Raw genomic sequence first — 11,160 nt, forward strand, 5'->3', positions numbered from 1 at the left:
ATTTCAGAACCTAGTACATAGATATCAATCATACTTCCTTGAATGACATGAATAATTATGATTGCCTGGTTTTATGGTTATATAATCTTCCCCAAAACATTTTCAAGCTTCTAATAGCCTTTTAGATTATTATAAAGAGGGAATACAATTGTAGCAATTATTTTCGAAGACAACGCATGGTGGCGCTGCAGGCTAAGGCGTCAAAAAAATACGCCCAGGAAATGTTCCCAATTTTACATCAGATCTCCAGCGCAAGCGAAAAGACTGTAATGTAAGCAAAGCTCACAACAAGTCTCCAGAAAATGCTACTCACCGACATTTCCGGACAGGTTACCAACTGGGAGAACCATCACATTCTCAGTCTCATCGCTCCCTAAAATAGAGCTGACCCTTGATCCTGGAAAGGCATTTGTGGAAGTAAAGATGGAGGCCGGAGGGGAGCGTTTTCATCAACAAAGGCAAGTCCTGATTCTCTTTCTTTTGCTGGGAGTGACTTTTGCAGGCTGGGAATCCCGTCGCTATTCCGTGATGGAGGAAATAGAGAGCGGCTCGTTTGTGGCCAACCTTGTCAAGGACTTGGGGCTCGGAGTGGGGGAGCTAGCTGCGCGGGAAGCCCGGGTGGTCTCTGAGGATAACGAACCCCGGTTGCAGCTCGATCTGCAGACTGGGAAGTTGACATTAAATGAGAAACTGGACCGGGAGGAGATGTGCGGCGCTACAGATCCATGTGTAATGCATTTTCAAGTGTTACTGAAAAAACCATTGGGAGTATTTCGAGCTGAGCTACTGGTGAGAGACATAAACGATCATGCTCCTGAGTTTCCTGAAAGAGAAATGACTTTGAAAATCCCAGAGAACTGCCCTCCTGGGTCAGTGTTTCCTCTGAAAAATGCTCAGGATTTGGACGTGGGCAACAACAACATCCAAAACTACAGTATCAGTCCCAATTCTTATTTTCATGTGTCCACCCGCAATCGGGGGGATGGTAGGAAATACCCAGAGCTGGTGCTGGACAAAGAGCTTGATCGGGAGAAGCAGGCCTTGCTCAGATTAACCCTCACAGCGCTGGATGGCGGCTCTCCGCCTCGATCTGGTACCACCCAGGTCAGAATCTTGGTCTTGGATATCAATGACAACGCCCCTGAGTTTGCGCAGGCCCACTACCAGGTGCAGGTCCCGGAGAACAGCCCCGTAGGCGCCCTAGTTGTCAAAGTTTCTGCCCGAGATTTAGACACTGGGACAAATGGAGAGGTATCATATTCCCTGCTTTATAGTTCTCAGGCGATGAGCCCAACTTTTGAGCTAAACAGCCTTTCGGGAGAAGTTCGACTAATCAAAAAACTCGATTTTGAGACAGTATCCTCATATGATCTGGATATAGATGCATTTGATGGCGGGGGCCTTTCTGGAAAATGCTCTGTCTTCATTGAGGTGGTGGATGTTAACGATAACGCCCCAGAACTAACTATTTCATCACTTACCAGCCCCATTCCTGAAAACTCCCCCGAAACAGAAGTGGCCCTGTTTAGGATTAGAGACCGAGACTCAGGGAACAACGGAAAGATGACTTGCTCCATCCAGGATGATCTCCCCTTTATTCTGAAACCGTCTGAAGAGAATTTCTACACGCTGGTAACAAATGGGGCGCTAGACAGAGAAAGCAAAGCTGAGTATAATGTCACCATTACTGTCACCGACTTGGGGACACCGAGGCTGAAAACCGAGCACAACATAACCGTGCTGGTGGCCGACGTCAACGACAACGCCCCCGCCTTCACCCAGACCTCCTACACCCTGTGGGTCCGCGAGAACAACAGCCCCGCCCTGCACATCGGCACCGTCAGCGCCACAGACACAGACGCGGGCGCCAACGCCCAGGTCACCTACTCGCTGCTGCCGCCGCCAGACCCGCACCTGCCCCTCGCCTCCCTCGTGTCCATCAACCCCGACAACGGCCACCTCTTCGCCCTCACGTCCCTGGACTACGAGGCCCTGCGGGCCTTCGAGTTCCGCGTGGGCGCCGCCGACCGCGGCTCGCCCGCGCTCAGCAGCCAGGCGCTGGTGCGCGTGCTCGTGGCGGACGCCAACGACAACGCGCCCTTCGTGCTCTACCCGCTGCAGAACGCCTCGGCGCCCTGCACCGAGCTGGTGCCCAGGGCGGCCGAGCCCGGCTACCTGGTGACCAAGGTGGTGGCGGTGGACGGCGACGCGGGCCAGAACGCCTGGCTGTCGTACCAGCTGCTCAAGGCCACGGAGCCCGGGCTGTTCGGCGTGTGGGCGCACAACGGCGAGGTGCGCACGGCGCGGCTGCTGAGCGAGCGCGACGCGCCCAAGCAGCGGCTGGTGGTGCTGGTCAAGGACAACGGCGAGCCGCCGCTGTCGGCCAGCGTCACACTGCACGTGCTGCTGGTGGACGGCTTCTCGCAGCCCTACCTGCCGCCCCCGGAAGCGGAAGCGGCGGCCGCGGCGCCGGCCGACCCGCTCACCGTCTACCTGGTGGTGGCCTTGGCGTCGGTGTCGTCGCTCTTCCTCTTCTCGGTGCTGGCGTTCGTGGCGGTGCGGCTGTGCAGGAGGGGCGGGGCGGGCTCGGCGGGTCGCTGCCCGGTGCCCGAGGGCCACTTCCCGGGCCACCTGGTGGACGTCAGCGGCACGGGGACCCTGTCCCAGAGCTACCAGTACGAGGTGTGTCTGATGGGAGGAACTGGGACGAATGAGTTCAAATTCTTGAAGCCTGTCTTACCCAGTAGTCTAGAATCCAACTTTGACAGGAAATCAGAAGGAAGTCCAACCTTCCAGAATCGTTTAGGCATCTGAAACTTCTCCAGCTGCGTACATTAGTTTTTATCTCTTACACCTTTCCCTTTTTTAACCTGGTAGTAATAATTCTACTCGTCTTTCTTCTTTTCAGAGTTTTTCATAGTAATGCTAATCTTCGTTTTGTTGGCCTGTTTGCCCTAGAATTAATTTTCCAATTATTGTCAGTAAAATTTTATATCAGGAAAGTTCGTACTACTGGTTAAATTTTTAGTATTTATTTCTAAATGGTAATATGAAAGCCTCTCAGAATAAAAGTAATTCTAACTTTTAAAAGTTCTTTTCTCACTGTATATAACACGATGTAAAAATGTCTGACTTATTTTATCATATTTCATTTTTTTATTACTGGAAGCTTTTTAAGTTTTTGTTATTTACACAGCTATGACTTTTCTATAACGCCTCTTCTGTTTGGAATGGAATCAGTTTATATTTGTGTGCGTGCTAAGCTTTTTAAGCTTTTGTTATTTACACAACTATGACATTTCTATAACGCCTCTTCTGTTTGGAATGGAATCAGTTTATATTTGTGTGCTATACTAAGTCGCTTCAGTCATGTCCCACTCTTCTGACCCTATGGGCTATACCTGCTAGGTTCTTCTGTTACTTATGTCCAATTTTTTCCAAGCTCTGTTTGGATTTTTGTTTTATCAGTAGATAGCAACATGTATAATTTCCTATTTATTTCAAAATCACTCTTGTAATCATTGGACTTTCACTTTCAAATACATGTTATCTCATGAAAGTATATCTTTTTCATCTATTCTTTCTGTTCTAATTTAATGTTGAAGACTTGTAAGTTCTTCCTATTATCTAACTGAAGTTATGATCCTGTTAAGAGTTTAATGATACCCACAATGACTAATGAGTTCTCTTTTTAAAAAATATATTTTTAATTAGAGGATAATTATAATATTGTGTTGATTTCTGCTATACTGATGTATACATGACTCACCGGTAGGTATACATATGTACCCTCCATCATGAAGCTCCCTTCTACCTCCCACCCCCTAGGTTGTCACAGAGCACCGGATTTGGGTTCCCTGCCATCATACAGCAAATTCCCACTGCCTATCTGTTTAACATATGGTAATATATATGTTTCAATGCTACTCTCTCAAATCATGCCACCCTCTTCTTCCCCCACTGTGTCCAAAAGTCTGTTCTTTATGTCTGCATCTCCTTTGCTGTCCTGCCAATAAGTTTATCAATACCATCTTTCCAGATTCTATTTATGTGTGTTAATATATGTTATTTGTTTTTCTGAATTACTTCACTGTATATAATAGTCTCTAGATTTATCCACCTTATTAGACTGACTCAGATGTGTTCCTTTTTGTAGTTGAGTAATATTCCATTGTGTATATGTACCACATATTCTTTATCCATTCATCTGTTGATGGACATCTAGGTTGCTCATATGTCCTGGCTATTGTAATTAGTGCTGCTTTGAACACTGGGATACACGTGTACCTTGAATAAATGTGTCCTTTTCAACTAGGAGTTCTTGTGAATCTGCAGGCAGTGCAGGAGATGCATGTTCAATCCCTGGGTCAGGAAGATCCCCTGGAGGAGGAAATGGCAACCCACTCCAGTATTCTTGCCTGGAAAATTCCATGAGGAGGAGCCTGGCAAGCTACAGACCACAGGATCATAAAGAATCAGACACAACTGAGCACACATGCATACACCATATATTCTTAATGTCAATAGACATGACCAAGCAATACATTGCCTGCCTGCAACTGTCCCTTGCTATTACAAACAAATTCTCAAGTGAGCTCTAAATTCTGCCCCTAGAGGAGCTATTGATGACACAGCATTCCAGTATCTGTTTGTCTTTGGATGATGACATTGTTCTGATTAATAGGTAATTTGAAAGGAAATACATTGTAGAATTAACATTACTTAAGCAAAGAAAACTTAGTAAAGATATGTTGGTGAGGGAGTTGAATGATTTGAAGAAATAATCAACTCTGTTGTCAGGACTCCTCTATCTCCAGGAACCTGGTGTGGTTGGCAGAGTAATGGCCCCTTAAAGACATCCACATCCTAATCCCTAGAACCTGTAAATATACTGTTGTATTGCAATAGGAAATTAAGGTTCAGAGGTATTAAGGTTGGTAATCAGTCTTAAAATATGGAGAATATCCTAGATGATTTGGGTGGGCCTGATTTAATCAGTTGAAAGGCCTTAAAAGCAGCTTTGAGTCTTCTTGAGATGAAGAAATTCTGACTGTGGGCAGTAGCTTCAGTTGATGCCCCAGATTTCCAGCCTTTCCTTTTTAATTGCCTCCTCTACAGATTTTGGATTTGCCTAGCCAGCTCACCCAATCAAATAAGTCACTTCCTTGTAATAAATCTCTTAACATGTATCTCCTGCTGCTTGTTTCTCTGAGTGAACCCTGACTGATACGGATTTTGGTTCCTGGAAGTGGAGTCCTGCTGTAACAAATAACTAAAAACATGCAAACTGGTTTGGAATTGAGTGACAGGCATAGGCTGGAAGAATTTTGAAGAGCATGATGGAAAAGTCTTAGATTGCTTTGGACAGACTGGTGGTTGAAATACAAATGTTAATAACTCTGCTAGCAAAGATTCAGAAGGAAGTAAGTTGAGGAAGTATGGTTGAGAAAACATACTGCCATGTAGAGTACCTAAATCAAAACCTTAGGAGACTTGGTAGTAATATGGATGTTAAAGTCACTAATGATGAGGACTCAGAAAGAAATGAGGAAAATGTTACTGGAAACTGGAGGAAAGGGAATCCTTGCTACATAGTGGCTGAAAACAGGTGAATTGTGTCCTCCCTTGGAAATGTGAGAGAAAAAGGACTTGTAAGCAATGAACTTGGATATTTAGCTGAGATTTCCAGGCATAGGTTGAAAGTGCAGCCTGATTTCTTCTTGCTGCTTATAGTAAAATGTGAGAAGGATAAAATACATTGAGGAAAGGACTATTAAGCAAAAAGGAACCAGAATTTGATGATTTGAGAAATTCTCAGCCTATTCAGATTGTAAAAGATGCTAAAATTAGGAAAGAAAGCCAAGGATGTCATAGGTGTACACTATTTGTATTGGGCATACACACTGAGACAATACTATAATGAGATGAGATCTTTGAGGACCTTACATATATTTCTTATATGGGGTGTCTGTAAATCTTTGGGGACCAGAGAGTGGAATATGATAGGGAGAATAATGATCTCACATATCTATGTCCTAATCTCTGGAACCTGTGAATATCTTGTTATGTGGCAAAGGGGAATTTAAATTGCAGATGGATTTAAGGTTGATAATCAGCTGACCTTAATAATAAGATTACTCTAAATTATCCAGGTGGGCTTAGAACCACAAGAACCTTTAATAAGTGCAAGTGGAAAAAAAAATAAGTGCAAGTGGGAAGCAGAAAAGTATCAGAGTAGTAGTATGTGAAAAACTCTGAACCAGCTATTACTGAATTTGAAGACAGAAAGGAGCCACCAGTGAGAGAATGCAGATAGCCTCTAGAATCTAGAAAGACAAGAAAATGTATTCTCCCTTGCTTCCAGAAAGGAATATAATTCTACCTTAACTTTAGCCCAGTTTAACTTCAGACCTCCAGAACAGTAAGATAATAAATTTGTGTCATAATTTGTTAATAGTAGCTATAGAGCTATACAAATGGCTATCAACAGAGCTATTTCCAAGCCTATTTTTCTTTGCCTTCCCCTACTACAGGCCAAAATATTCATATTCCCATAATCTCTTGCAGATAGGAATGTCATATCACTCCATTATTGCTAATGATATAAAAGTGTAATTGGGAATTGGGCTTAAGGGAAATATTTTTGAAAAGGATAATCTGCTGTGGCATGTTCCTTGGGATTTTTCCCGTTTTCCTTTTTTCTTAATTGGCATTGGTTTTGAGGAGTAAACTTTGAGTTGAAGCAACCAACCTGCAACCATGAGATGAATACCATAGAACAAAGGTTATATATACCAAGTATGGTAAGATGGAAAGCCCCTGAATTTCTTACAGCATTGTCAAGTTACCACAACATCTCTATGCTACCTCCTCCAAGGCTTTATGTTGCACTTTATAAATAAACTCTTCTGTGATTAAACAATTGTAGTCAGGTTTTCTGTTAATTATAGACAAATGCACTCCAAGCTGACACATCTCTTCTCTCCTTCTTGTGAGTAAGGTTGATTCACACAGTTGTCTGATTAGGTCCTAGGTTGTCTGTTGAAGATATATGACATGCTTGTCAAAAAAAAAAAATACTTTTACCTTCCCTTAGGTGTTATCAAGGGACAGTACTCTTGAGTTTCCATGGCTGACTTTATATCTTTATTTGGTCATCTCTCAATCTGACTAGTAAAAACATACACAAATAATTGAACTTCCTAAGGAATTTTCCTGGCTGGTAGCAACCCTAAAAATTGAGTTTTGGAAAACAGAATGAGAAAGGGACCTGATAAATGCCAGCTATACTTTTAAACCTGCATCAGTGGTGTCTTCACAAGATGACTAGAAGTTTATTTATGAAATAAACCAGAACATTTGTTTCCCTCTCAGGCATGGAAGTAGCACAGCCAAAAATTTTATTTAGTAAAATAAATTGACTACATATGAGTCCTGAAAATCTTCATAAGCATAACAGCAATCTATATGTCTTGGTAGAATATGCTTGATGAAAGGATCAGAAATTCCTGAAAACCTTTTCAATATACAGAGATGTGTGTTTTGAGGCTTCAAGGTGTCAGTAGCCACTACTCTTTTCCTGTCTTACAAGTACTTTATTGGTAAAGTGTATAATTTAAAGGCATCTCCAAAGGCTTCCTACTTACATCTTTTTTGACTGATCTGGAATACCTTGAAAAGAGTGTTACTTCCAGTTTATCAGCATAATCATGAAAAATCAATAAAAATATATCATTATACATGATGGAATTACCTCAAAAAGTTTTAGAATTCCTTAGCTTCACCCAGTGTTTGTATATTTGTGTATGTTTGTATATGTGTGCATTTGTGTGTGTGTAATGTATGTGTGTGGCAGGGGTGAGGGGGAGTGGCTTTAGCAGATGGTAGAGATGCTCTGCATGCAGAGATAATATACCAGAGTAACAGTGCTTTTCCATAGCTTTTTGATAGCTTTTCCACACTGTAAAGATGTTTTTTTCCTTTAATGCATAAATGTATGTAATAGAATTACCATTGAGGAGGGAAGTGTAAACCAGACTTGGTCATTTTTTTCTCCAGTGAGCTCAAGAAACAGTAAAGTTGATATCAAGATGTATCAGGGCTGGAATTAGGGTGAGGTCAAATTGTTCATGTGTAGGGTTGGATCCTGTCTTTATTTAAAATATTGATATTTTGTTTCATCATGAATTATTTCATTAAGTTTGACTTTTTTGAATATTGAATTAAGTAGTATCTATCTTTACTTCCTAAGTTTTTTGTTGACCCATTAATTTTGCTTCTGAGATGCTTACCTTCCCCTAGCCCTGGTCCTGTTGGTAGTTTCTATCTTGCAAGTTCAAATATCATCACAGCAGTAGTGATGGTGGTCACAGCTGAAATCTGAGTGGTGAGATCTGAATCAAGTCTGTCTCCATTCCGAGCTTGAGGTAGCAGCAGCAACAGTAGAAGAATACAAAGATCCTAGGAGATCCGACAAACTGAAGTCCTGCAGACTGGGAACGGAAGAGCACCTGTATGACTGTGATTCATCAGGCAAATTGTTTATGTTTTTCTTCCAGGTGGCATGCAGTGGTGTGAAAATGTTATCTATTGGCTGGTTTCAATTTGCACTGTTGAGAATTTCTGCATCTGTGTTCATGAGGGATATTTGTTTCTCTATATATTTTTTCACATTATCCTCTTGTCAGTTTTAGTTTCAGAGTTATTCCGATCTCATAAAATGAGCTGATAATTCTTATTCCACCTCTCTTGTATGAAAGAGATCTTTATTGTTTCTTCTTTATGTATTTGACAGAATTTACCACAGAAGCCATGTGTGGCTAGCATTCTCTTTGTGGGGAAATTCTGAATTGCAAATTCAACTTCTTAAATAAATATGCTGCAATTCGAGTTTTCTATTTCCGCTTGTGTCAGTTGGTAACTCGTGTTTTTTAAACAATTCGTCCATTTTATCTAAAATGGTAATACATGAAGTTATTGATAATATTCTGTTATTATATTTTCAATATATTTAGGATCTGTAGTGGTGCCCCTCTTTCATTTTTGGATATTGGTAAATATGTTTTCTCTCCTTTTGCCTTTATCAGTATTGCAGTTAGTATAATGATTTTATTAATTGTTTTTTTAAACCAACCTTGTCTTTGTTATTTTCCCATTTCTGTTTCACTGATTTCTACTCATATGTTTTTCTTTTCTTATACCTACTTTGGGTTTAATTTTCTGTTCTTTTTGTAGTTTCTCTGAAAGCTCAGATCATTGACTCTTTCCTAATACATATTAAAATGTAAAAAAAATAAAAATTAAAGCTATAAATTTCTTGCTATGCATTAAGCTGCATTTCATGAATTTTGATACATTGTGATTTTATTACCATTAAGTTTGAATTTATCATTCCCCTGTTGATTTCTTCTTTGATCTATTGCTTAACTAGAAGTATGACTTAATTTCCAAATATCTGGGGATATTATTTTGGATATCCCAAATAGGTCCGTTTTAGTCTGAGAACTTACTCTGTACAATTTCACTCCTTTAAAATTAATTGAGCTTTGCTGTTTTGTTGTTGTTATCTAACATATGGGTTATCTTGATATGTTTTATATGTATGCTTGAAAGAAATGTGTACTCTATAGTTGTGGTGTTTAGTATTTTGTAAATATCAAACCAAATTGCTTTCATAATGTTTAAATATTCTTTATTCTTACCACATTTTCCTACACGTTCTATCAGTTACTGGAAGAAAAATGTTAATTCTTCAATTGTTAATTGTGAATTTGTCTATTCTTTCAGTTCTAGCATTTTTTTAACCTTATGTATTGTGAAGCTTTGTTGTTAGATGTGCACATCATTAGAATTATTTTATCTTCATGATAAATTGACACTAATCATTATGAAATATCTTTTAGTTTCTAGTAATACTTTAAATCTGATATTAGTAGAGTTACCCATATTTCTTATGCTTGGGGTTTGTATAATATATCTATTTTCATCCTTTTGCTTTTATCCTCTCTTTATATTTTAAGTTCATCTTTGGTAAACTATTATGCATAGAGTTGGATCTTGCTTTTTTATCCAGTCTTATCATTTCTGCCTTTTAATAAGATAGTGCATTCTATTTACATCTAATATAATTATTTATATAATTGTGTCTATTCTCCTTTTTTTGTTTGTTTTCTTTTGGCTCAATTCTGTAATTTTTGGTATTCCATTTTATATCCTAAATTGACTTTTTACTTATAATATTTTGGGATAGTATCTCCTCTAAGAATAGGAATGCACAACCTTTACCTATCACAGCCTACCTTGACTTACTGTATGACTTCATCTGTAATGTGAAAAGCTGCCTATCGTGTAATTATCATCATTTTTGCCATAGCACAGATCAGTGCAAGACACAGGAGAGAGATTCAGGAATTCATTTAGTGGAGGATCTCTGTAAATATGGTCAAATTGGAAAATACTTCAGATAGACCTTGAAATCTACTATGTGGAAGGTATTTCAGACTGGAGAGATATATAAAGAGAGTAATCAATATAGAAAAGTCTTCAGCCTGATTCCAAATTTAAATGTGTACAACAGAACTCATACTAAAGATAAATCCTGTGAATTCACTAGATCTGTGACAGCCTTCATTAATCATTCACTTGTTAAGACACACTGGACACAGTCCTAACAATATAAGGAATGTAGAAAACTTTTCAGCTTTTCTTTGTATTTTAGGACTCATGTGAAAATTCACATTGGAGAAGAGTACTGTGAATATACAAAATGTAGGAAAGCGCTCATTCATTCTTCATGCACTGCTGTATGTAAGAACTCACAGTGGAGACAGGCTTTATATTTACAGAATGTGAAAATGCCTTCCATTTCTTTCATCTCTAAGAAAATGTGAAAACTCTCACTAGAGAAAAATTCTGTGAAGGCAAAAAATGGGGAAAAATCTTCAACTGTCCCTCATTTTTTAGTGGCACATGTGAGAATTCATACTGAAAATATACCCAATGAATGTAAAAGAACATGAGAAAGTTTTATTTCTTCTACATCCCTTAAAGTACCTATAAGAACTCAAATTGGAAAGAAGTATTATGAATATAAGGAATGTGGGAAAACCTTCACTTATTCTTTTTTTTTTAAATAGCTTAGACAAAGGCACTTTAGTTGAC

At 39.7% G+C, this 11,160-nt stretch overlaps 1 protein-coding gene across 1 annotated transcript; it reads left to right on the forward strand.

Annotated features, from left to right (window-relative positions):
* Positions 1-253: 253 nt before the first annotated feature.
* PCDHB15 (protocadherin beta 15) lies at positions 254-9,885 on the forward strand. The gene has a single exon (XM_043913001.1). The coding sequence runs from the start codon at positions 424-426 to the stop codon at positions 2,812-2,814; it is 2,391 nt and encodes a 796-aa protein (XP_043768936.1). The 5' UTR covers positions 254-423; the 3' UTR covers positions 2,815-9,885.
* Positions 9,886-11,160: the final 1,275 nt, after the last annotated feature.

The sequence above is a fragment of the Cervus elaphus genome, chromosome 9 (assembly GCF_910594005.1).
Source record: "Cervus elaphus chromosome 9, mCerEla1.1, whole genome shotgun sequence".
Taxonomy (NCBI): domain Eukaryota; kingdom Metazoa; phylum Chordata; class Mammalia; order Artiodactyla; family Cervidae; genus Cervus; species Cervus elaphus.